At 44.5% G+C, this 27,163-nt stretch overlaps 1 protein-coding gene across 3 annotated transcripts in view; it reads left to right on the top strand.

The window, feature by feature from the left end:
* Nucleotides 1-21: 21 nt before the first annotated feature.
* The window catches only part of LOC121364104 (glypican-5-like), a 343,722-nt gene continuing 316,580 nt past the window's right edge, over nt 22-27,163 (top strand). For all 3 annotated transcript variants that reach the window (XM_041487095.1, XM_041487094.1, XM_041487096.1), the window contains exons 1-2: nt 22-211; nt 23,189-23,350. In XM_041487095.1, the coding sequence (XP_041343029.1) occupies nt 46-211; nt 23,189-23,350 (328 nt within the window). In that variant the 5' untranslated portion in view covers nt 22-45. The remainder of the gene's footprint in view (nt 212-23,188; nt 23,351-27,163) is intronic.

The raw sequence follows: 27,163 nt of genomic DNA, 5'->3' as shown, positions 1-27,163 counted from the left end.
GCCCCGCAGCGCTCGGGCCGCCCGCGGCCGTGGCCGGGGTGCGAGATGGCCGCCGGCGGGAGCCGCGCCGTCCTGGGGCTGTGGCTGCTGGCGGCGGGGCTGTGCGGCGCGGTGGCGGCGGGCAGGTCCCCCAGCTGCCACGAAGTGCGGACGGCGTTCCAGCTGCGGCAGATCGGGCCCCTCAAGCTGGTCCCCGACGTGCCCACGGCCGGTCAGTACCGAGCCACCCGCGGGTGGCCGCTCCGCCACGGGAGGGTCGCGGGGCTCGGGGCGGGGGCCGGGCTCGCCTCAGCCGGGGTCCCGCGGTGCCGCTGCCCGCCCCGGCTCCCTCCGGCCGGCGCGGCTTCCCTGCGGGCTCGGGGAGCGGCGGCGAGCGCACCGGGCACGCCGCCGGCCGAAAGAACTCGGCGTTTCCCGGGAAGGGAGAACGGCATGACCGCTTCTACACTGTGCAGGTGGCGCTTACCGGTGTGCCCCGCGAGCAGCGGCGTTTCCGTGCCGCGTGTGGCAGCGGTGCCGTCCCTTTGCTGGGTGCCTGGGCAGAGCGCTCCCCGCGGGAAGGGTCCCTTGGCAGCAGGCGAGTCAGTAGCGGGTGGTTTTTGGCAGGCTTGTTTTGCTGGCCAGGTGTGGGGTCGTCAGACGGGGGGGTGAATTCGCTGTAAGTTCTGACTCGGGAAGAGTTATCTTGCGGATGAATTCGGGAGCGCTGTCATAGGGAAAGGCAGAGGTGACGCCTTGGAGGGATACAGCCGACAGAACTTGGCTTTTGCTTAGTTAAGCAGTAAGTCTGCAGCACTTGTGAAAGTTGATGAGCAGAGTGTTGTTCCGTTTTGCCTTCTCAGAGTTCGGGAACAATGCCTGGCAGCAGTGAAAGGGGAAAGTAATGCATAGATAATAAGAATAGGCTTTTTTATTGCATATTCTACAACTAACCTGGTAAGGGGATGAAGCACTTAGTAATTAAACTCTTGTGAATGTATCATATATCTAGATAATGAAGTCACATTCCTCACTTTCACATGTTTTCCAATCTAAGTAGTTCAGTGAATCTGTTTAAAGACAGTGTTTGCAGGCATTGAAATAAAAAAGAGAATATCAATCTCCTAACACACTTTCTAGCTACCTCATGCCACTGCAATTGCCTTTAGATAGGTGTGTGGTGGTACAAGTTTCATTTTGGGTTGTTTTTTTTTTTTTTTTTTTTTTTTTTTTTTTTTTTGAGAGTAGTTCAATTCAAAGCCTGTGGAATTTGATGGAAAGACTCCTTGTCTTAGATGAGTTTTGGATATGCTTTCTGGCACAGGCTTCTGTCTTGGGAATTAAATTTGATAGGCCATTGAGCTGATCTCTTGCGGCTGTAATCGATTGCAGAGTGCTGGTGATCTTCACTTTGCATGAGGTACTTGAGATGACACAGGGGTGTAGAGTTACCTGTGGAGGAGGAATCATTTGTCATTTTCTGGCAAGAAGAGATTTGCAGGAATGGCATTTTGAAACTTGGTTTTACTGTTCTGTGCTGATAGAGGCATCAGGTGGTGGTTGTTTTGGAGAGGCAAAACAAGGCTTTTCATCCATTGTGATGGATGCTTAACTCTCTCTCCTGAGCTCTTCGTGGAAGAAGTTCCTCCAACTTTAAATTGAGGAATTTACATTATCTATTAAACTCTAGTGCTGTAGAGGAAACTTTCTCAAAAAGTTGTGTGCTTTCAGAAGGAAGGTGTAGTCCTGTGGTGCTGAAGAGAATCACAGAATCGTGGAATGGTTTGGGTTGGAAGGGACCTTAAAGCTCAGTTAGTTCCAGCCCTGCTGCTGTGGACAGGTTTCGTTATCTTCTTGTGTCCTACCCAACTTCCCTGTTCAATAACAAGCTCCCAGAAAAGAAATGGCAAGAGGGAAGGTGAGAGAGGGTAATAATGGTTTTAAATTTCAGCTCAGAAAGGTTTCCTTTGAAGAGGGTTGGAGCAGAGCTGAGAACAAGTGGTGCATATTGATCTTCCGTGTTCCTTGAGTATCACTCTGCTCCTCCAAAGATGGTGTGCTTTGATGATCCCTTGCTGAGCACTAATGCCTCCTGTCTTGTGCCCTCTTTTAATTAAACACTGAAGTGTTTTCCAGCATTTTCCTGGGCAGCTGTTATCAACAATTATATCTTAATATACCCGCATTTCTCCTGACATTGGGGCTCATTTTATTATGCATTTTAATGCCACACAAATGTTGAAGGACATCCCCTGGAGATGTTGGATGTCAGCTGAAGTGGAAGAGTGGTGGGCAGCTGGGGTGGCACTCGGGAGCAGGGTGCTGGGCTGAACTGAGCCCTGGGTGAAGTCCCAGAAGCTTTTATTACTGCTCACTTTTGCTCATGTGGGCCAGACCTGCCCTGCCCTGGGGTGCCTGCATGTTGGTTTGGGCTTTTCTCTAAAAAAATGAAACTTTTGCAGTCCTGTTGTCTGTGTACTAGATATTTTCAGTCACCAAAGTGTTGAAAGCCCTTGGCTAATCTCAAACCAGTATTTATGAGCTAATGCAACAAATCTGGAAGAGGTTAAAGTCTTAATGATTATTGGGTTCTTAGACCCTTCAGGAAAACCAGCAGCTCAGTCAAGGAGAGAAGCCCAACACAGTGCCTGGGGAGGGACAGACAGACAGACAGGTGTAAATTTTCTGTCTCCTCTTATGGGTGGTGCCCATTTCACCTGGAATCAAATGCTTGGGAGAATTAATAGCCAACCCACTTCTGTGGCATTAGCTGTGGTTTCAGTGCTGAAGCTGTCAGCTGGTGGATCCTGGATACGACCTCGTAGGGACTGGTGGGCTGGGAGCTGCTTCCCTGTGCTCACCTGGTCTGCAGCCAGGTTCCTGGGATGGCTGACTGGTGGGAGAGGGCTGTCAGCATGGCCTGAAGGGGGGTGGAGAGTTTGGGCAGGACCTGCCAGCCTCCTGGATAAAATGTAGTGGTAAGGGAAGGAGGAAGACTCCTAAAGGAAAAAAAAAAAAAAGGGCTTTTGCTCTTAAGGTGTGATGTGAATCTCAGGCAGCAACCTGCCTGAAAATTGTCACCTGAATGAGCTCTTAGAGATGAGCGGCAGTTTTCTTTTAAATTTCTCTTCCACATCTTCCCCCCCAAAAGACATGAGATATTTTTCTAGTCTGAAGTCTAGTCCATTGATGAATGCAGGGCTAAGGACATGTTTGGATATGGGATGGGTAAGACATCCAAACTGCAGGCATTTTCAAACAGCAGATCTGCTTGGTCTGTCTGTAAGACTCCCTTCTCCTCTGGTGGAATCTGTGCTTCTCTCTGGTCCCCTAATTTTTTGGAACAAATGGAACGTTTCAAGGGTAATTTGCTGCAAATAGCAAAGATTGGTCAGGTAAAGGTACTCCTCCTTGGCTGCAATCCACAGGAAGGGCTTTTTGTGCCTTCCCCAGACTGAGAAATGAGGTAATGTGTCCCTGATGATCGTGTACTTTATCGCAGACTGAGCTGGGATGTTTTTGTGGGCGCTCCTTCGTTGACATTTTGATGAGAGAGGATTCTAAGCAGTCTCCAAGGGTGAAGGGCTGTGTTAATCCTGCCAGGGGACTAAGCCTTTGGTTCCAGGGAGTCTGGACAGCTCCGCCCGGCCGCGCGCTGCCCCGTGTGGAATGGCTGCCAGGCGGGGGCTGCGCTGGCCGTGCCCTGCCAGCCCTGGGTTGTGTTACAGCCTCCATGCGCCCTGGCACGGGCTCTGGGAGGAGTTCCAGACACTCCCAGGTTTTTCTGGGACATGGAGCGTGGTGGTGCCTGCCTGTCACTGCTCTCCAAGTTCTCAGGAGGACAACTGGATGAAGCCAAGTGGAGTCTGTGGTGTGAGGTGACCGCATTCAGGCAGTGAATGGTAGCAGGACCAGAATAAAAGTCCTCTTGTGATTCCTTGGGTAATCGTGTAACCACGAGACCATCCGGCTTATTCACATATGCTCAGTTCTCCCTCTGGCTGGTTGACTAGTGTCTGAGCATGCAAAAACCCCAGTCTGTAAACATATGGTAAGTAAGAGAGAAGAATTGGGCTGGTTTCTGGGAAGCACGGAAAATACGTCATTTGTGAAAGAATTTTAGGACCTCTTTACCTTATAAATAATCATCTTGTAGAAAACTACCAAAGGGATGATTAGCTTTATCTTGTTGTACTACTGCTTTACAAAGAGTGCAGAAGATGCCCAGGCTGTGCACAGGAACGTGCTTTTGAAGAGCAGGTTTTGTTCTAGTAAAAGCTGCTTTATTCTCCTGTGTCATCCTGCACCTTAAATCAGCAGGAGTGTTCATTATTGTGACTATATTGAATATCCCATTGTGGAGCTGGACGTGCATTAACAATTTATACATTAAAACTGTTTTACTTTCTGAATGATGACGGACAAGTCCTAGATTCCCACCAGAAGCCCCTTGCTGCGTGTGGTGCATACATTTGACTGGATCTTTTCCCACCTCAGTCTGTGGTGCAGCTCCCATGTGTGTTGAGAAAGGAGCATGAGCTAGATCCCTATTTTGTATAGTCCAAGAATATCTATTAAATTGCCCATTTTTTTATGAAGTGGGTCATGCCACTTTTATTCTGCTGTTTTTCTTTTATTACTGCTCAGCTTTTCTGCCTCCCTAATGAGAGCAGCGAGGTTCCCCTGGCGAAGGTGTAGTGCAGGAAGGCATTTTGCTCACAGTAACATTCTGTCAGTGTCTGCTGTGTGTCAGGGGAGATGTGGACTTGCTGTATTGGTCTGGGAAGTTTTTACCCCATCAGAATGAGAGACTAAAATCCTCTGGTGTGAGCTGCAGTGGGGTGTTCTGTCCACCGGCACGTGTGGTTGTGTGGGACTGCCTTCAGCAGGGTGGATGAAGGGTACATCTGAGAGGAAACATTGCTGGATGAGCACAGTTCTGTTTGTGCAGAGGAACTGTGTAGGGTGATTGTGATTGTTAAAAAAGGCACAAAAAATAGTCCTGTTTCCATGAGGTTCCTGTTTCTTTTTGACAAACCTGATTGTTACCTAATTTTGAATTGTCCTTGGCATTACCTTGCAGCTTGTTAAGTGGAAGGTGTTTTTCCTGTTGCACTTCATATTTAGTTATTTATGAACACACAGGCTTCTTGGTGATTTATATCACAAAGGTGGTGAGATACTTTTTGAAGGGGCTGGGCTGGTCCAGTGTGAGATGGATTCTGTTCCCATCTTTGTTCCTGTCTGAGTAGAACAGTTGTGCCTCAGTTTCCCTGTCTACAGGCTATATCATGATATATTACTGTGAGCAACTTCTTGCTGAAAACCCACCATGAAAGGGTGGTAGACTGCAGCTAGAAAAGTTATCACTGAGCTACACCTTCACTTCTTCAGGCTGACTTTCACTTAATTCTTTCCTTAGGTGAGGGAAAAGGCCAGAAGTTACGTTGGTTTCTGAAGTGGAAGCTGAACCTGAAGGCTGTCCTTCCTTCACTTCTCTCACCCAGTCAGGGGCTGTGGTCTGTGCCTGCTGAAATTGCTGTTCTGAGTAGAAGGAAAGCTTTGCTTTTGCAGCCTGCAGCTCCTCTGGAGTAAGGATCCTTCCTTCATTAATCTTTTCAGGATTTTATAGCACTCTTCAGGCTCAGACTGTCACCAGAAGCGTTAACCTGAGGCTGGTCATGACTGTGGGTACAGGCAAGGTCTTGCCAGCAGTAACATCTTTTTTCCCCTTCTTTTCCCGTGTCTTAAATTTCTGTTTGACGCAGGACCAGCTGCCCACTCTCTAAAGCCCTCTTGGGAGTAATCTATAGGCAGAAAAAATGTGTTTAAACTTACTTAATGCCTCATAAAGATGGAATTGCTGTTCCACTGCCAGATGGAAACCTGTAGTTTTCATATCCATGAGCCCCAAGATCATTGTCCTTGGTGACTTGCATGAGCATTTGGTCCAGGTGAGAAGAAAAATGACTTAGTTACTCAGATCAGCCTTTCCTGTAAATGTCTTGGGAAGGTATCCAAGAGTCAGCAGAGGACCTACTCTCCCCCAGCACACAATCTTCTTGTCAGACTGAGTCAAATATTGCTACAATTCACATGGTCTGTTCATTCTCTGACAGATCTCTGCTGAAAAGAGTGTGTAACGATTTTCATTTTTAATGGTCTGCTCAAGATCTGGTGATTCTGGAGTTGAACTGGACCTTGGGATGGAAAAAAAAGCTTAGTAGGAAATGACTCATCCTAAAATACTGGTGGCTCCCAAAAGCTACCTCTGGAATACCTCATGCACCACTGAAGTTTTGCTACCAGATTGTTATGAGAAAATAATAGAAAAATAATGTTCCCACACCCCCATGCTAGTGTGGCAGGTCTGAGCAGAGAGCTCTTAACCAATGGGCAGTGCTAATGAAAAGGCACTAATGTGGTAAGTGGAAACAAAGTTGGCACGATAATTGCTGTATAGATCAATAAAATAAATACATCAAAATAAATAAGAGCTTTCATAAGGGTTAATAATGAAAAATGTCATAGCCTGAGGATCTGTAAAGAGAGAGGATATGTGTAAAATGCACCCTGGGTGGTGAAATGGTTTTTTGCTTTTAAATGGTATAAAACCAGTTGCAAATACTGTAAAGTCTTTGTAATTGAGTCTTTGTCCCATGAAAGCATAAAGTTACATGATAAAGGGGCATGTGTTTAATAATAGTTCAAATGCATACTCATCACATACCAGTTTAGATCATAACTTTTGCTTCTAGGGGAAAATACAAATTTTGATGGGTCAGAGTCAATTCCCAGACAGCAGCCAGGCCTATGACAAAATTTATATGGAGTGTATCAATCTGTTGATTAGGTATCAGCCTTTAAGATGATAGGTTCATCCTCATATCTATGAAGATATATTTAAAAGTATTTGCTTTGTTCACATACAAGGAACTTCTGAGCAGCACAAATGGATGAAAGGAAGCATCTAGCTAATATTTAATGATTTATCCTAAGGATAGAATAAGATAGGGAGGCAAGCCTGTTTAAATCTTCCTCCAAGCAGTTAGGATTTAGTGTTTTGAGGCAGTATGTTATTTGATGGCAAAACACAAAATATTTCTGCACAGTATCTTTTGTTTAGATGCACAAAAGTAACCAGAGCTTCAAGCTGAGAGCTGGGTGCACAGGGCTCCATAGCACAGACTGAGGAGGACAGGGTTTTGTGGTTTTTCCCCAGGGTTTTTTCCCTGTTTTGTGTCTGTCCTGACCCAGTGATCTGTAGATCCAGGAGTGCTGGGGCCTGAGCCTGGTCTGGACAGAGAACTGCCTGTGCTGTGTGTGGAGTGGGCAGAGCAGCACTGTGCCAACCTGCTCTGACACTTTGTGGCTGCATTTTGTCCCTTCCAGCAGATAAATATTCTTTATGGCAATGCTGGTGATGACACGATGAGCCCTTTGTGTCTGAGCTGCTGCAGCAGCACTGGTCTGTCAGACCACCCTGCAGAAGAACCAAAAGACCACGTCTGCCTCCCTATTTCAGGATGTGAAATGAAACTCGGGTGGCTTTGCTAATTCCATGCTGTGTCCAGTGGTGTCTGATGGCAGGTGAAGCTCCACAGCTTAGTGGGGTGGCAGCCAGAGGAACCCTCTGGGTCAGCAGAGCTCACTTCTGTCCAAGGTGCTGCCCAAGGCTGACCCTGGCAGTCTGACAGATGAGTTTTATGGATTGCTTGCCTGTCCTGGACCCTCTTGGTGCCATTGTACAGCACCAAGCAGCTCAGCAGAGTTACACAAATGATTTATGATGGAGCAATCACAACCTTGCCTTTTCTTATGGATGCACACTGTGCATGCACTTCCAGGAGAATAAATCTATTTTAGTCTTTTCAGTACATCAGTTTTAAAGGAGGGTTATTAATTACCTTCTTAGTGTATTCATACATGCATGAATAATGAGTAAAGTTTTGACTTACGAAATTTCACAGCACAAGCTGGAAGAATACAGAAAGAAATTAAGACAATGGAGTTTTGAGTATCACAGATGATACCATTACATTTATTTTGTGGACTCAGAAGTCTCAGGAGGGTATTGTTGATACATCTCCTCAGGTTCTGGCTTGCATTTTGATAGCTGAAATAAAGAACAAGTGTAGCCAGGCAATTGCATAGGAATTTCAGACCTGCAGAGGACAAAATTATTCCCCTAGAAGTTGTCTTTCCATTTGTTTCTTTTGAAATGTAGTTCTCAGCCTACTTTATGTGATTCTGTGCCATATTCTGCCTTTCTCTGCTCTTACTGTCTGTTAATACTGATGGCCAGCATATACATATATATATACTTAAATGATATATATATATTTTTTTTTGTCTTCTGATGCTTCTGCTTGCTTCCTGGGGTCATGGTCTGTGCCTCTGCAGAGTTCTTCCATCCCATGGTGGATGTGCCAGGGTTCTGGAGCCCGTCCTCCTGCGAGGAGCTCCCTGTGACAAAGAGCCCCTGCGCCGACCACTGTCACCTCCTTCAGAAACAAATGAGAGACAAATTTCAGAGAGCTGCAGTGGCAAACCTGACAATATCAGCTAGGTCATGGTAGCTTTGTTTGGCAGCTAGTTAAATTGGATAGTTGGGCACATCCTAGATGTTAATGGTTAAATGTATTCATTGTTCCAACAAGGCCCCTATTCATAAGGGGACTATTCTGTGCTCGTTATGCATGCATAATTCCCATTAATGCTCCTAGGGGTTAAGGGTGTGTAGTGAGGGGGGAAATGAAGCTGATGTTTACACATCCATGTTTGCACTCAGAGAAGAGGTTTTGTAACAGGAGAAACTGATTTGTGTTTCCACAGATCCCTTAACTTCAAGGAAAACTTGAAATCTTTGCTTTGAAGAGGGAGTGAGAAGGTGACACTTGCATAAGCGCCTACTTCCTTGCACACCATACTTTGTCAATGATCAGAAATACTGCTCCAGTGCCATTATCATAGATGCTTTTGAGTACCAAAGTGCTTGGAAATTCAGGGTTCTTATTTGGGTAATCAAAACAATGACTCTGAATCTTTAACTTCTGGAGAAAAAACTTTTGCAAACTTTTGGCTCGACGTTAATCAGGGTGATAGATTTTCTGATTTATTATACAAAATGGGTGTTTCCATAGAAAACTTTCAGATTAAGATTCCTCACTCTTAGGTGCACATCAAAGTCGTGTAAAAGCCATAAAGAAGCTCAGCACTGCCTAAGAAAGCCTTTCAAGTTCCAGCAAGTGCTTGAACTACTGAAGGTTTTGAAGTGCTCTAATCTCTGACATGGGTGACGTGCTAGGCTAGCACTTTTTTGTTTTGTCACAAATCATCCATGCACGTAGTGCAAAGGGACCCTGACAAAGTCATTTCACTTTTGAAAAGGGCTGCTTTTTTTTTCCTACCATTATGTCTCCCATTCACATCTACATGTTTGCTTCCACTTTGTTCAGGTCTAAGTAGCAGGGCATTTGCATAGTCTTCCCTTTGTTCTCGGTAAATATGGAGTAAAATGAGCAAGATCCGTGCTGTGAAATTAAAGCTCTACTCTTGAGAGATCTTAAGGGCCAAATCCTCACAAAAGGTACAGCAACATAGTGCCAAAGGAGCTGGTGTCCAGGAACAGCTTGCTCTGGGTGTTTGTGCTGGGAAATGTGAATAAAGGCAGACTAATCTGTTGAAAACTGGATGTAATTAGAAAAATACACTGCTGAGAGCTGCTGAAAGATTATAATAACAGAAAATAGTACTGAAAGAGAGCTGAAGTGATCATCTGGTCCATTCCCTCTACTTGTGGCCAGAATAAACTGTTTAAATCAGTGAGAGAAGATCACAGCCTTTTTTGTCTGTTTGTTCCAGTGCTTAATTACCCTACTGCATAGGTTTTTTCCTAATGCAAAACCTAGCTCTTCCTTACTAAAATACAGCATTATCCTATTCTTAGGGCCTTCCTCTTTGCAGTAACACTCAGATGACAACTGCTCTGGTTTGTTCTGCTCTGAAATCGTGCTCTGTGCTTTTGCACTGGTCCCAGAGCAATAAGCTTGTTGGTGTAAATGAATCTATTTTAAGTTTGGGTCCCATGCACCTGGAATGAATGAAGTGAATTCCAGATGTGGTGACTCATTAAGGATTATCACTTGGTATTTGAGCCCTAAGAATAAGTTTCTTCCTCCTTTATAGGTTTGAGTATTGTGAAGGAGCAAACATAGAGTGTGGGGATATAAAATTCCATGATCAGGAAGGTAAAATAACAAATCCACAGATTTGCTATGTAGGGTAGATGGGAGCGTGGAGAAAAAGCAGTTTTAAAGTGATCAAACTTTGAGCAGCGGTTGAGTTGCAGGACTGCTAGTGGGAAACTACATTGTTGTGGAAAGGCAACATGGGCATACCTGAAGACAAGGGGAGCATTTGCTCCTAACTCAAATGAAATACTCACCCTAGATTTTGCTGGTGGTAGGTGGTTCACTGTACTACAGGTGTGGGGATGAGGTGGCAATTAGGCTACTGAAATCAGACGACATGGATCAAAATTTTAAGTCTTGCAAATAGACATGGGATTTCCAGAGCAAGTCTGAGTATCTCTAATTTTTCAGGTTGAGGGGAGCTCTGGTCCTTAACCCTCTGTTTATCAGTGTTTCCCTATTTTGGGCTGTTAATTCCTGAGCAATGTTTTGTTGTTACTGATGTGAGGAAGTTATTCTTCATGGCTGAGAAAGGCTCAAAGATGAGGGTAAAGTTTACATCCCCAGGTGGGTTTGGTCTTGCTCCAGATCCCTCTAATCCAGTCCTGTGCTGCCAGCAGTGTAGCCATCCCTGGCATGGTGCTGTGCCCAAATTCAGATCATTCTTTACTGCTCCAGCTCAGAGCTTGTGTCTATCCTCCCCAAAACATGTCTGTCTGTCTGCAGAATGCTGCATGGCTGAGCTTTACATGGCTTCTCCTGGGAGTCTCTCAGAGGGTAAAATCATGGAATGGTTTGGATTGGAAGGGACCCTAAAGATCATCTTGTTCCAACCCAGGGACATTTTCCTCTAGACCAGATTGCTCTAAGCCCTGTCCAGCCTGGCTTTGAACAATTCCAAGGAGGGAACATCCATAACTTCGCTGGGTAATCTGTGCCAGGCTCTCACCACCCTCACACCAGAGAATTTCTTCCTGATGTCGAATCAAAGTCTACTGAGTTTGAATCTGCTCCCCTTTGTCCTGTCACTCCATGCTCTTGGCAATAATTCCATTTTTTGGTAGGTTCCTCTAGGTACTGGAAGGCTGTAATTAGATCACCCTGAACCCTTCCCTTCTCCAGGCTAAACAATTCCAGTTCACTCAGGCTGTCATTGTAGGAGAGGTGTTCCATCCCTCTAATCCAATCTCAAACCATAATGTCCTGTGCTCCTGCTCCATTGTCCTTCCATAAGGAAACACAAAAAAGTGGGAACTGGAAGGCTGGGGTGATGTTTTTGGAAGCAGGGGCTTGTTAAATGATATTTGGGGAGCAGACCCAGGGATTTTCATGGTTGCCCCATGATGGTGGTGAAAATATTCCCTCCCTGCAGCTCACAACAAGATCCAGCTTTGAAAAGTGCAGTGTTGCTTCTCTTTTTACATGGTGGTTAAAAGGGATGGTGTAATGAGTGTGAAGGCAAGAGAACAAAGCATATGTAGAAAAACCACTGGATTCCCAAAACAGACTAGGGCTTTAAAAAAATGAGTTGGAAGCACAGCTCTCAGAGAAAGGCTTTCAAACTTCTGCTCAGAGAAGACATGGCTTTAATCTCCGAATCTGAGTTTTGAAGTTTGGGAAAAAATATATCTGTTACCATTTGGAGGAGCCCAAAGTTGTATTTGGCTAAAGCATTGCATTTTCAGTTTCAAGCTGCAGTAATCAAATTTACTCTTTCTAATCTGGTTTGCTTTAGATATGTCAGGAAATCTAAACATTTGCATTCCCCAAAAAGCAGCTGTGGTTTGGCTGTACCTGCTTGGGATCCAGAGCTGACTGGGAGCTTCCCCCTTGCTGGTAACAGAGCTGCTGTGCCTTCTCTGATAGAAACAAACCCCAGCTGGGATGAAGAGTGTCAGTGTCATTTGTTGGCAGGGCTCTTGGCTTCGATTTGGAAAGTTTGTTCTAAGTCACTATCACAGGTGCCAAAACATGAGCTGAGCAGCAAGGGCTGCCTGGGGCCAGCCTGTGCCAGCCTGGCTGCTGTGTCTCTGTGGCTGCCATCCCCTGCCTGCCCCTGGCTTTTCCAAAGGCAGATTGAGCAGAGCCAGCAGTGCCTGCCCCCGTGTCCAGCTGGCTCCAGGCAGCTCTGTGACACGGGGCTGTGCTGGCCACCCCAGAGCTCCAGGAGTGCTGGCAGATCTGGGTGGAACAGCACAAGACAGAAGGGAAGGATAATCACTTCAATGTGCTGTGGAGGTGCCTTGTTGGAGTGATGTCAGGGGGAAACATGATTTCTTAATTTATATAACAGGTGCACAGGGTCCAAATCAAAAGCAGGTCTTAGGAAAGCACTGAACATGCACATAGCAGAGGGCACTCTCCACTAAGAATTGCTTACCAGTCTAAGCAAAGTAATGGAAGAGATCTTCCTCTTTTCTGTGTCTGAAACAAAGTGTGGAGTCTAAGGTCAAATGTGCATTGTAGTATTGCCACATGTAGGAGCCCATCAGGGGTTTCCACACTGGGTTTTGAAAGTTGTTTGTCTGTGGCCTCAGCTTAAAGGCTTTTAGAATATCTTACTGCCTCCCCTCAGCCTTTGGGAAGCAGTATCTGTGTCAGAATCTGTTATCCTGGCTCAAGAAGTCCAGAAAGATCCAGGTTTTCCTGCTGAGCACACTGCTGGGGTCCTGGAGAGGCTGGTGGAATGTGTCCTGTGCAGTGAGCTTGGATGCTTTCCAGCTTAGGGGTGTGACTGGTACCCAGAAATCAGGGCCCTTTCAGGTGAGATTTCACTGTGGACTGTCTGTAATTCTCCAATTCTTTCTTCCTTGTGTGCTCCTGCCACAATCAGAACATCTTCCATGGTCCAGGCAGACAGAACAAAGCAAAGCCAAAACAGATGAGAAAGGGCAGAAGGCCAGTGTCATCCTAAGCACTGCCATGTGCTAAGGGGAAATACTGGTGTGGCCTTAATTTCATGGGGGTTAGGTGAACTTTGCTAGAGGTGTTTGCTGCTTTAGAATGCTGTCACCAGCTCCATGATGTGGTTGGGGTTTTAGCTGCTTGACCTTCCATTGGTTTTCATTGAATGCATGCATCTAAAAAAATCACAACACTTGTCTGAAATGAAATGCAAGTTACTCTAAGGTTACTCCAAGAATTTCTAAATCATAATTCTTTGTGGGTTCCTTTTTCTCTTAATTTTGATTTTTCTTACTAAGGGCAAGTTTTTTTGGGTTTCCTGGCTGTGATCCCTGTTCCAGGATTTACTCAAGAGTTTGACCCAAAGCTCTCTGGGTACAGAGCTGTGTTAGTCTCAAACTGCTAAATCCCCACATGAAGTGCTGTCTCTGCTTGTATTTTGTTTTATTTTGTATGACTTGATGCCACTGGGTGTCTCCATTGACATCAGGGGATGCTGAACCAAACTCTAATATTTTTACCTTTCCTCTTTCCTGCACGCGTGGTCTGGAGTGGGAGAAGTGATCTGAGCATAAATCTAGGCTCAGCCTAGACCATCAGAAACAGGCTCCTGCTGTCTGTATGCGACCTGTGGGGCTGTCAGCTGGTTCCTCTGCATGGTCATGCTCCATGAGTGTTCCTCTGCAGTCACTGTCACGCGTGCTGGGCTCTTTCCTGTCTCTCCTGCTGGGGGATGCCTCCCCCTGCTTGTGGGTCCAGTTCGTGGTGTCATATTCCAGTTTGTGACAAATTCCAGCAGTGATGGCAGTGGCATTGTCTGCCTAAGGAGCCACAGAAAGGGAATGAGGTGCAGAGACCTTGTGATGCTGGAGTCTTGCTGCAGCCTGTTTTAATTAATTACTGTGTCATGGGTGATGAAGTTGAAGAATTGGCCCTGGTGAGGGGTGTCTTGTCTAGTAAGCAGTTGCTTAGTTTTGGTTCAGTTCTTCCTTTTGTGTAAATAGTGTCAAGAGTGCAGGATGCTTTCCTTAAAATTCTCGGGTATTTCACCTGAGTTTTTATAGTTTTCCTCTTTCTTCTCCCTACAAATAAATAATGAAGGTGAGAATGGGATCCTAAAGAAATATGTTCAAATGCTAGTAAAAACTGATGTAAATCAGCCATTTCTCATTCTGAAGTCATACACAACTATGAAGTTACAGGCTTACAGGAAAAGCTCATTGAAAGTATTAGGATTTAGGTTGTAAAATTAATACTTAGGCAAGACTAGTACATATTTTTAAGGAAGATAAAATAGTTGTCTGAGCACTTGGCTTCATGTATGGCTTTCAAGTGAGATGGCAAAAACAGAAGTACTCAAATTTTGAGAGGAAAGGGAGTATTGAGAAGTTGCTATTCCTCCCCTTTTAATACTGTTCTTGCAATTTCCCTTTCTGAGCCCATGGCCCAATTGTCCAATAGTCCCTTGGCTCCTTTAGATTTATCTTTGCTTTTGTTTCTTCTTCCAGTCGAACCTTCTTACAGATTTTTATGTTGACAGATAAAATGAAGAAGAATAGGAAATACAATTTATCGTGACCCTGTCCATATCTTTGAAATTTTCTGTGCTTTGCCACCTCCTATGGATCTTACCACAGCAGGTAAAGCATATTAGGAAGTAGTTCCTATTAAAAAGTTGGTAAAACATATGCTAGCATTTGATTATAGTTAGGATTTGAAGTTGAGATGAACGAGGTGATTCACACCTCTCATAAAGAATTTCATGTCCTCCCTGTAGGACTAGATAGGCAGCCTGTGTGATTTGCATTCAGAAGGTGTTTTTTCCCTAACTGTACAGGGCTAGAAATCTACATTTTTCATTCAAACACAATTCAGTTTTGTTGTAAGCTGTGTTCCACTTGAGGCTTCCCACCTCTTGTGGTTTCAGTGTCTCATTCTTCAGGTGAGGCTGGGTTCTGTGGCAGTGAAATGCTGTCCCCTCTGGAGAGCAGAAATGCAGCTGTTGGTTCATTGCTGTCCTTGGATTATACGGAGTAGGAAGATTTACTAGACTCCTCTAGAAAATATTTCCTATGTGTTTATGATTTTTTTTTTTTTTTTGGTGGTGGAGAAAATGTATGGGATTTACTGCTTGGAATGTGATGAGACATAATGAAAGATGAGTTGTAATAGACTCTAAATTAATGAAAGTTCTTGTAATTTTTCTCTCACCTCTGCATTCAGTTAGAAGTGTTGTGGCAGGAAAATGGAGGAATGAGTTGGCATTGCAGTAAATGTAGAAACCCCCTTGCTGAATTCCACTGTCTCTATCAACCTGAGTTGTTTTATAATGTACTTTATGTATATCAGTCTTCATGCTTATGTGTCAACTCTAGGATAAAAAAGGATGGATCCTTGAGAGTGTAAATCTTTTGCATTTGCATGTAGTGTGTAGTTAGCAAACTCTTTAGCAGTCAGTGTCCTGCTGCCTGCCTCCCAGATAGATCCACATTCAGAGAATATCTCACTTAGCACTGGACTCTTGGGAAGTTATTAAATGTAGTCAGCATTAAAGAATTTATCACCCACCTAAAGAGGTGCCAGGCATGGAGGAGTGGCCAAGAGCAGTCCCTGGGCATGGCAGGCAGTGCTTGTCTGCTGCTCCTGCACGTACCAAGCTCAGTCTCTGCTCAGCTGCTCAGTTTAGAGCTTGGAGTGAAATTCTGTAAGGGGAGTTTTGTGTCTTCCTACTGAAATTTTGCTGGTTCTGAGGTTAGGGTGTGGGAAAGACCAGAGAGAGAAGTGTAAGTTAATTGTTCCTTCAGGAGTCTGTTTACCAGCACTAGCTTTATGGCTGCTGGGCATTGATGCCAAAGATGCATCTTCCAACACCCTACTGACAACCAGGCTGTTCTGGAAAACACTGGAAAATCTCCAGTTGTAGCTGCTTTGTAGATGTGTTGCAGGACTTTTTATTCCTATGTGTGAGCTCCATCCCCTATTCCTCCTGCCAGAGGTCTGGTAACAGGCACAAAGCAAAGAACAGTGATTTTAGCTGCTTTCTTAGCTCTTTGCCTTCAGCCTCCTGGGTACAGCCTGGAAAATTGAGGATGAGTGGCATGAGGAGGTCTCTCCCTGCAGCAGCTGCTCCTCCTTGCAGGGAAGCTGTGGCCTGTGGGCTGGAAATGTGTCCAGCTGCTCCAGGATGTCCCACAGGTGTGCAAAGAATTGGAGGAAGGCAGGGAGAAGGGGAACTGAGAGGCTAGGGGAGGATGAATAGATGGGAATCTTGTCTGAGGAGAGGGACTTGGAGGAGTGAAGGGAGTGCCTGGTTTATTTATGCCTGTGTAGGTTCCAGTGAGTGCAGGGACATTCAGTTTAGGGGACTCAGATGCTTTTTTTGCTCATTGTGTCCAGGCACAAGACAGCTCTGTGGGGCACAAGCCAAGGTGAAATCCTACCAGGCAGTGACACATGGGGTAGGGCAGAAGGTGCTTTGGAAACTACACCAAAAATCAGAGTACAAGAGCAGTGAGAACCAAGCAAACAGCAGAGGGAAAAGGAAAAAACCTCAAACAAAATGCATCTAGCACCAGACTTAACAACATTTCATTGTGCAGATGCTGCCCTTAAGAGCTGTGTATTTGGAAGAGTTCCTGCTCTGGAAGCTGATCAGGGCTGGTGCCTGATGGTCTCCAGCTGTCCTGCAGGCTGTGGCACTTGCTGATGCTGTCAGCTCTCTGGAGTCATGACATCCAGTGCTTCTTGCTGTCCCCCTTTGTCCCACTCCAGGTTCCCACCCCCATTAGATGTGCAGGTTTAATTCCAGTGCAATCCAGGGCTCTACTCAAGAACTCTTGAGCATATGGAAGCTATTTGACTTGACAAAGTTGGAAGTAGCTACACTTCCTAGTAGTTGTGTTAGTGGGTTATCTAAGCTGTGCTTGATAAAACTCGAGGTGTTTACCTTTTAGCCTTGATTGTTTCAAATGGAATAGCACATCTGGTCTTAGCCTTAGTCATGTTTCAGTGTATTTCAAAAGAGCAGTGAGAATGCAAAGTCTACTGATCAAATGAAATAGTATCTCTGTTAATGTACCTTATGAAAGAAGGGATGGGGAAAGAAAATTTTCATAACTTGTGTTTTCCAAGCTGCGCTTGTGAGGCTTCCTGCTGGATGTATGCACGTTGCCAAGTTGCATGTAGGTGGATAGGACAAATTTGGGCTCTGCTTTGGTATTTCAGGAGCTTTTTGCTTTCAAGGGACCTTGGTGCTGTTTGTCTGTGTGATCTTTATATTAAAGCTGATAGTAGGATTATTTTAACAAAACAGAGGAAAGACTTAGAAACAGATTGGAAAGTTCTTTCTGCCTAGTCAGAAAACGTGTGTGGGAGGCCCTGGCTGCAGGGTACCTGAGGCGGGAAGAAAAGACACCTCAGTTTGACTTAGACTCTGCTCCCTGGAGCTGACCTGGCTTTTACTGCTAGCCCAGAGAGCAGATTTATTGAGTTAGCTGCTATTTTATGTCCCAGAGCACTGGTGCATTGGCTTGTTGATTTTTGTGCTAATTCCTGGCACTACTTCAAGCATAATAACTACCATATCTTACACACTGACAGATAAAATAGCAGCTGTTTGACTCTGCACATGTTGAGTTGATGAGTTGAAGATCCTTTGCTTGTCTTTCTAGTTGCAAACATTTTCTTGCTTGCAGTGGGCCTGAGCTGTGCTGTAAGGCTGTGCACAGGGAGCTGAGCTCCCTGCTAGGTGAGGATGGCCACTGGATGAGTTTCTTGACAGCCATCTTGCAGATGAAGGTGGAGATGGTTTTAGCACTGCTGGGGTATGGAAGCTGCATGAAAAAAGAACCTCACAAACTTGGGGCAGCCTGCAGTGGCTGGATTCCCTTTCCTTGATGTGGCTGTGCTGGTGTGGGCTCTGCTCATGCCCCAAGTCATTGCAGGGAGAGCCCTTGTTGGAAATAGCTCCTTTTTCATTTGACTTGGCCTCCTCCCCAAATTAGTTTGTGTTTAATTGCTGAATTTTCCTCTAGCTGAGGCAGCAGCTATACCAGACAGATGAGTCTCAAGAAGGATGAAGTGTTGGCTCCTGTTCAGCTGGGCCAGACACAATGCAACGCACTTTTGGCACCTTTCTCTGTGTTACTAAGGCATAATCAGTCTTGGAGCCTTTGAAGATATTTGTACAACATTAAAATTTTGGGCTTTGGACTAAAGCTTTGTTTGGAAATACTGTTGAAATGTTTGGCAAAATGCAAAGGCAAAAGCTGTCAGAAGAAAGATTGCACTGAGCTCACCCCTGATCGTGCTTACTCAGGACTCTTCTCTGCAGTGGAAATTAGTGGCTCAGCTTGTTTGAAAAAAATAAATCAGCCTGTCTTTGAAAAAGTTGGTGCAGCTATATCAGTTAGTGTGTGTTAAATTTGGCTTTCTGGTTTCAGAGTATGGCTTTTACAGTGTGTGCAGCATTTTAAAGACAGAACTGTTAAACTGCATGGTCAGCTAACAAAATGAATATGTACTCATTTTTGGAAGAAGTAAATTTTGTTTGCTAAACAGGCCTCTCTGCTTTTGGGAAGTGATACTGATTCAGGTAGTTTTAATGGCCAGAGTCTTAAATTTTATTTGTGCCAAAGCTCAAAATGAAGTCCCAAACTTTCTGATTCAAAACAAAAAGTTCTGCAAGCAACATACAACAAAATACTGCACAGCTGATTTCAATAGAGCTGGCCAGATGGATGTCAGGTAAGGATACACAGTTTTCTGGGCATTTAGCACCTAAAGTAATTTATAATTGTGACAGGGAAGTGTCTGAAGGTGATGCCTTTGGCATGTATTAATTGCTTTGGGGTTGCACACTAGTTTTCAACAGGGATCATTGATGCATTCCAAAACACTCACGCTTTACACTCAAGTACTTTTTTTCCTACACTTCTGAATGTGACTATTTTTCAAAGTGGAGCAAGATACTTTATCCTGTTTTTTATAATAACAGGAAAGGTTTAAAGTCTGTAGTTTTTCTCACTTTAAAAAATAAGCTAGGCCATAGTTTTAACCAGTACTCAAGGGAAAAAGACTTGAATGGAAAAATAATGTACATAATCAGCAGAGTAATCCTTACATCTGATCTGAAGCAGAAAATTAATTTGTTTTAGGAAAGCTATAATAAACCTTTTGGAATTGAAGCCCAGGCATGCAGAGTTGAAAGTGTTCTGCTCTGTCAGTAAGTTAATGCATAAGAAAATGAAATAGAGAGGTGCCTTGGATGCAGGTGCTTTGCATCTGTGGCATAAAGTTAGCCTAGCAGGGGGCTCCCATCATGGTCAGGGGCTGGAACACGTGGGAACAGAGAGCTGGGTTTGTTCAGTTGTAGGAGAATTAAGGTTAAGGGAGGCCATACTGCTGTATGCTACCTTTTGGGAGAAAATAGGGAAAGTGGAGTCAGCTTCTTGTAGGTACATGGCTGTATGCTGAAAAAAACTCAAATGTGAGTTGGACATGGGAAATTATCTTCAGATAGAAATTTTTAATTTACTTGTTTTACCATGAGTGTAGTCAAATACTGAAATGAGTTCTGTGTTGTTGTGGTATTGTTCATCTTTGTAGGTGCTGGAAACTTGACTGGATGAAGCTTTTCTGTAGTTAGATCTGCTTTAAGGGGGGGGCTGAGGTAGAGGCTCTTCCCAAATTGCTAGCTAGGAAATGAGGGGCAGCTTGGGGAAAGCTGGTAAGCAAGTCATGGAGGGAAATTAGCAGGGTGAAATCCTGAAATGATGCTGTTGGTAACTTTCAGGAGCAGTGCTTTCTCTCTGGTGTATTGAATGGCTTTGTTCCTTAAAGAAGGGAGGAGTTTGCCCTTAGGGCTGTGTCCTGTGGCTGGTGGGCAGCTCACTCTGAGCAGGGCTCATGGGGTGCTCTGTCTCTGGGGGCTCAGCCCCTCTGTCACTGCTCCTCCCCTCTTCCCACTGGAGAGGGTATTCTTCATCAAGATGAAAGAGATGAGATAAACTAAAATTAGTATCTGAGTTATTAGAGACATTAAGATGTTACTAATGAGTTCTAATTTAATCTTGGCACCCAGGCATGTATAGCAGTGAAACCTTTTATTAGGTTTCTATAATTGTGTTAAAAGTGATACCCTGAGGCTAATACTGGAGCAAATGAAATTGCCAGGCTGTGTGCATGACAGCACTGACCTGACAGTCCTGTGAGGAGAGTGGGGCTTGCTCTTTGCTGGGCCTTCAGTGCTCTGTGTTTTACATCAGGCTCCTGAACTGTCAGGGGCTTAGTGCTGTTTCTATTTAGGAGTGCCTTCTGTGTCATTTTGGCTCTGGACCAGCAAGTCCCAGTCCTCAGGCTCCTGGAGATAGCTGGGTGGGGAAGCCCAGGAGTACTGAGATATCAGTATCCTTAAAGCTTTCTGGAGGGGAAGCAGGTTCCTGTGTGCCTCAGTTCAGAGGGCAATGCCAGGGACAGCTCTGGTAGCCGCGGGTTGCCTCCTAGCCAGGGCCAGCACAGAGCTCCTGCCATTTCAAGCCTTTCTTGATACAGGTCTGAGCTTTGCAAAGCCCTGTCAAACAAAACTGCAGAGGGCTGCTGGGGGAAACGACTGCTCACTTTTAAAAATTATATTAAATTTCAACAAAAACTCCAATAGAGGACTAAATAAGGAAAATTTACAGTACTGAGAGCCCCCTGTGACTACTAGCCACGTGGCTCATCTACAAAATGGATGCTCTGCATTTTATATCTTTTGTCCCTCCTAAAGTTTTGTCAGTCAGCTCTTTCTCTGGCATCCATTGGTGGAGATTCTTGATTGGAGGTCGGGTGTTGTTATGCTGCCCCTCCTGGTACCAAGCCAGCCTCCTGTAAATGGCTTGACTACTAAGGCTATTACAAGGGGGGAAAGAGGGCTATGGAATGACATCTTAAAATAACATTACTGTACATCTACATAATATTTATCTCTTAACTGTGAGAGCCAGCTGTTACATTGCTTATCTGTCACGGAGCTGTAAGGAGAAATGCTCTGGGTGTCAGCATCTCAGCCCTGCAGATGCTGAGCCGCGTTTCCAGCCCCTGTGCTCGGACTCCTCTTTGTCTGTGGCCGAGTTGCTCTGCAGTCTGCATTACAATTTCACTGGTGCTTTGCTGTGCTGGCTCAGAGCAGTGGTGCTTCCCTGACCCCCAGTTCCTTGTGACAGGACAAACTGGATCAGGGAGCCCATCCAAGTTAAAATTAGCCTGTCCAAGGAGCTAATTCCAATCTGGGAGCAGCGTGCCCAGCCGGTGATGAGCGCAGCCCTCCCGCTGCTGCTTCTGGCAGGGCCTTCAGTGGGGTTTGGGGCTTCACACTCTTCTTGTTTCCCATTTTTGAGATTAGACTGAAGTGTGAAACAATTCCACCTCCAAAATGGTACCTGACTCAGCTCACTCTGTGACAATTTACGTCTATGTTTGCCAACTTGTATAAAAATCCAGTGAATTGAAATACTTTACTTTGGTTTTGACCTTCTTGACATAAATTAGCTGCACTTTCAAATAAGAGTGACTATAAACTGGAAGCACCATTTTCAAGTCAAATGAGATGTTTTAGCTAACTTTTTTTTTATTTTTTCCCGGTGAGGGAGATTTATTGAAGCTCCTTCCTGCGGGTTGGTCTCAGTGAGCTGCTGACCTGGAGCTGGCTGTGAGCAGAGCCTGGTCCTTTGGGGTTACCTGCTGATTTCTCAGAGTGCATCCTTGTATTTTTAATCCCTGTCAGTTGTGCATTGCTGGGCATTAACCTGCAGGGCCAGCTGTGAGGGGCAGTGCAGGTGATGGCTCATTAATATTTCCGTCCCAAGGCCTGGTCTGCGTTCTCTGCAGTGGCCTGGGTGAGAAACCCTCAGGAGGAATTGTGGCTCTGTGGGGAATCGGGGCAGTTTTCATCCATGTGTGCCCTCCGGCCCTGCTGGGGCTGTGTGGGGAGGAGGTGCCAGTGGTGTTTGCAGTGGTTGGGAACAGAGACCCCCTTGGGCACAGAGAGGGGCAGTGTGGGAACACGCCAGCTCCAGTAAAATGGCCCATACAGTCAGTGGTGGGGTGGCAGTGGGGAGCTTGGCCAGCACTGTGCCACTGGTGCTCCTGGCAAAGGCTGTCTCCTTCCCAGAGCCTGAGGGATGCGATGGAAGTGGACACTGTGGCCCCTTTCCCTCAGGGCCTCTGTTTCTGCCTTGAGGTGGAGGGAAGGAAGCCCCTGACACTGTCACGCATAATCCTGTGTGACTCTTTGGGCTCTGGTATTTATGTGTGCCCCTGCTTTTGGGTTTGCTTGCTTAACAGTCTCTTGCTTTTTCTCCCTCCCCCTCTAAAAACGTGTGTTTGTGGAGCTTCAGAAAATACTCACCTGCAGTCTGTACCCGTGGTGTAGAGCAAACAGACCCTGAGTGTGTACATCACAACTCTGTGATGTAGGTTCCCTTACCAAGGATACTAAACTTACTGAAACACATACAAAGATGGAAGGATTAAAAAAAACCAAAAAACACCCAAAAACTTTCTACAAGAATGATGTTTTTAATCAGCCTTCAACTTCCTCTGTAGTTGCAAGGTGAGAGTGATTGCAGTGCCTTTAATTTTTTTTATTTTGGTGAGCTGCCTAGGAGCTCAGAGATTTTTTTAAGAGGGTTCCCCTAGTGTAAGAGGTGAATAGGTGATCCCTTGAGGCACACCAGGGCTGAGTATTGGATCCTCATTTGAGGCAAGGTTATCACTCACATGTTCGAGTTTTGATACCTCTAGTGCAAGGTGTATGGTGGAAATATTCCCCCTTTGATGGTGCATCTTCATGACCCTGATTCTGTTGTGTCCCTGGCTATGTTCAGGTAACTTTTGTGTCAGTGTTCTTAACAGTATAAAAGAACTTATCAGCTGATAATGTCACGTTACTCAAATGAAATCATCACAACTTTGTGTCCTTCTGACAACAGCTGAGTTTCACATTGTCATTCCTTGTGGGTTTTGTCTTGTTTCAAAATGTAAAATGTGGTGGTTCTGATGTTAAGGTGCATTGCTTTTATGGTGCGAGTTTAGGGTTTTTCTGATTTTGTGTTTTTCTTGTTTGCTTTAAGAGTCAGATTTGCAGATCTGTCAACACAGGGCACCAACGTGTTGCACCAAAAAGATGGAAGAAAGCTACCAGGCAGCTGTTCGGAGGGAGAGGACTCAGAGCATCCAGGCCCTGAACTTTGAGCTGAAGTACATGATTGTCGGTCACATCACAGCTTTTCAAGGTAGGAAATTTGGAATAGTTTATAACAGTATCCTCTGCAATCCAAAGGAAAGCTCTTATTTTTATTTTTCATTCCTCTTGCATCGCATGCTTGCCTTATGGTTTGCTTCCCAGTTCTTTGATGGTTGTGCTTTTGGATAGAGGTGATGGCACTTAATCTTGACTGGTATGTTAAGCATCTTCCTAAATCTAATTAGGAACAGACTTAAGGGGTTTCTGGGGTTAGTGAGGATTTTTTAAGGCATTTTTAAGTGTCTTTTCAGTGCCTGCTGGTCGTACTTTTTGATATTCTCTTGTGTTGCCGAACCATTTACAGGTGTAGAACATTAAATGAAGATGCATTTGTTTGTGGATGCTGAAAAATAAGTGCTCTAATTGATATGTCAAATGAGAATACAGCTCTTCCTTCATGACAAAAGGCAAGGGTACCTTGCTGTAACAGACACATATCAGACTATTTAGTTCCTTCATGCAGGTGGTTATTGTACTGTTACAAGGGGGAAATGCTTGGGGAGAACTGTGCGCTGTAGTGTTGAGTACTGGAGGCTTTTCTCTAGAAGGGCATTTAAACATAGGCTGTGAACTTTAAACTTATGGTAGCTGAGTGATTAAATCAGTCAGTGAGTGGTGAATCCAGCTTACTGACCTCTGTGGGCCTAATTATGTGCTTAATTTTAACTCTGCTTTGCCATGTTCAGTGCTGAGCACCCTCATGGAATGAGTTCAGAATCGAAGCCAGTAGTTATTAAAATACCAAATGTTGAGGCCTGGGTGATTAAGATCTATTGTTAGAGGGCAGGTTTTATCAGTAGTATCTTTTTTTGTCTGGTTTCTCCCATTTGAGTGAAAATACTATAAATAAAAGATGTGACTGACAGTTAATAAGAGACAGCATATTATCAAAAATTGACAATAAGTGATGGTGGAATTTTGAAATAGACATGAAGGGGCAAGAGAAAAATTTTCTTCTTCTTTTGTGTTTTTTTTTTTTATATCATTCCTTTTTTACCCACAAGTGAGAAATGGCACTTTTGGTTTATTTCACAATTAATTTTTTGAAAATGTTTGATATCCCCTTTCATTAAAAAATTGGCTTGGAGGGCACTTCAGAGGAGCACTGTAGTGAAAGAGTGCCTGTTGGCATTGTTAAATGCTGGTTATTCATTCAAGCAATCTTTCAGTATTATGATTGAATAAAGGTAAGGTCAGAATAGATTAACCTAGCAGCCCCTTTGGGTCAAGCCAGAGGCTTTATTGTCCATTGCAGATGAAGCCTTTTGATGGAATGAAAGCAGTAGTTAGACATTCCACACAGTTTAAATTTACAAGCATTTTCTGGAAGTGGGTAAATAGGTTGTTTGTTGTGACTTGCTGTGGCTGGCCTTCTGTCTGCATTAGGAGGGAACACTTGAAAAATGTAACTTTGCTGGCTTGCACTGGGAGCTGCTTTTGTTCTTTGGTTTTGTCCCAGGTGTCAGGGAAAAGCCTCTCTCTTTATCTTGTGCTGGATAAACATTCTGTTGCTAAGAGTGGTGCTGTGCGAGACATTTACTGAGAGAGAAGATCTTTGCATTGAATTAACTCTGTCCTTTTGGTCTGTTTTCACTTGTTGCTATTTTGAATGATAAAGTGAGTGTGCCAACAGCACATTTTACAGCCTGAGAAAAGGAAACCCTGATTTTTAGAAGCTTTCAGATGCTTTTCAGATTTCTTTTTTTTTTTTTTTTTTTTTTTGCAGCAGGGAGAACTGACTCAGACTTACTGAAAAATAGCACTTTATTCATTTGTATGGAGTGGTGTTTACTTGTGCAATTTTCATGCACAATTTACTTTTATATGTACACATATATGTTAGTTTAGTCAAAGCAAAGCAGTAGTTAGCCTTGCTGCCTGTTTCTGAGGAAATCTAAGCTGCTTTTTATGCACTTTAAACAGACAATACTGGTAATATTACATCAATGCTGATGAAATAATTTTCAAGATTACTGTGGTGTAAGAAATGGATTTTCAGTGGTCCATCACTGAGAACATAATGGTGGCAGTTAAATTTCATTGGTAAAAAGAGACAACTTTTTTGGAAGGGTAGACACCTAAAGAGAATGTTGTTTGTTTGGTTCTTTTAAAGTTATGATCTCCTTATATTCTTTCAAATATAAGGAGATTATATTCTTTCAAAGAAGTCAGAAGACAGTTCTGGGGACACATTTAAGTGCCACAAGTATTAGTAATAAGGGGCTTTCTCACATGAGTAGGACTTTTGATATGAATTTGGTTAAATACTCCCTCTACACTGTCTTGGCACTGCAGTTGGCTATTTTGGACTTGAAGAGATACTGTTTGGGGTTTTCTTCTTGAAGGTAAAAATGTTATTTAAGTAGCTTTGCCCACAGCTGAAATAAGACAATTTTCACAGGTGGATTTAGTTGTGCAAAATAATTAGTCTGTAAGACCTGATTAAATACATCACAGCTGTGGGCAGGCTTGTTGTATTTGGGCTAGTGCCCAGTCCATTTACATGGACAACTTCAGCACTAAGGTTGTCCCAATATTTTTCCCCTTTAAAGTTTCCAATGCTAGCAAGTGTTTTTTGCTCAAACACTTTGCTAAATCAAGCTGCATGGATGTGTTTTGCTTGAATGCCTGTCTCAGGTGGTCAAGCACTGATCTGAGGAGGAGAAGCCCCACTGGCACCAATTGCAGTGAAAAATGCCCTCCCCATGAGAAGCAGGACAGAGAAGTGGAAGGGCCAGCTGGCTGCTTGGGAGGCACAGCATTGCAATCCGCTCCTGCAAAACCATACATTGACACAAAATCTGGGGCTCTGACAGGCTGAACGCAAGCAGGGCCCCGTGGGAGGCTTTCATGGAAAGCTGATGCATTTGCTTTCTCTTCATATTCTGGTCCATGGTGTAGCCTTGAGGTCATAACCATGGTTTTAGTCCCTCCACAGCTGTGTGTCTGCTCCAGATGGAATCACAGGCAAGGAGGAGTAAGAGCATGAGATGAGTGAGTGATCCAGGCTGTAATAGGAGCAGTGTAACAGAGGAGAACGTGCCTGTTGTCATGATCCCCCCCGTCAGCCTCTGGCTCTCCACAGCTGGCTTTGTTGTGGATGCATTTTGGAGCAGGTCACTTTGTCCCACCCAGAGATGTGCCTGCCTGTCTTTGCTCCTGTGGCTGCAGCCTGAAATGCCCAGCAGAACTATTTAAATGAATAATGAAACAGGACACTTCCATTTTGTATCTCACTTTCCCTGTGATAACTGAAGATTCTCTTCACTGTTTCCTTTGTCACAGTGGTTATTTTAGGCTTGCATGTAAACAAAAGTATTATTTTAGATAGATGTCTTTGTGGTGATGACACCTGTTATTTGGCAGAGTCATCCATCCCTGCCCCAATTTCCTCATGCAGTCCCTGCACCCCTTGGGGACACTTCCAAGTGTGGCAAGTGCTTCATTGTTAGTGGATTAGGGGCAGTGTGGGTGTGCAGGCTGAAAGTTGCTGTCAGAAGAGGTCTGGATAGTCTGACAGGAAAGCTTTGTTGTGGTCAGACAGCAGAGAGAACCTGGCCTCCCTTTTCTGTGTCCTTTATGGAGTGCTAACAGGTGCCACATAAGGACCCACAGACAGCTTGGCTCTGCTCCTGTCATCGTATGCTGAGGCTAATTTGAGGTAATGAGAATCCAAACACTGCTAATTTATTTGTTCTGCTGATGGTCTCTGCACAGAGGCAGAACAAGATACTTTTAAACCTACATCACTTTTCAGTCACCAAATTACCAGCTGCCGGAGATGTGGTGAAAAACTTCAGAC

The sequence above is a fragment of the Pyrgilauda ruficollis genome, unplaced genomic scaffold (genome assembly GCF_017590135.1).
Source record: "Pyrgilauda ruficollis isolate IOZ18807 unplaced genomic scaffold, ASM1759013v1 scaffold79, whole genome shotgun sequence".
NCBI lineage: Eukaryota > Metazoa > Chordata > Aves > Passeriformes > Passeridae > Pyrgilauda > Pyrgilauda ruficollis.
Note: the sequence above shows the minus strand (reverse complement) of the source record. Positions and strands in the feature narration are given on the sequence as shown.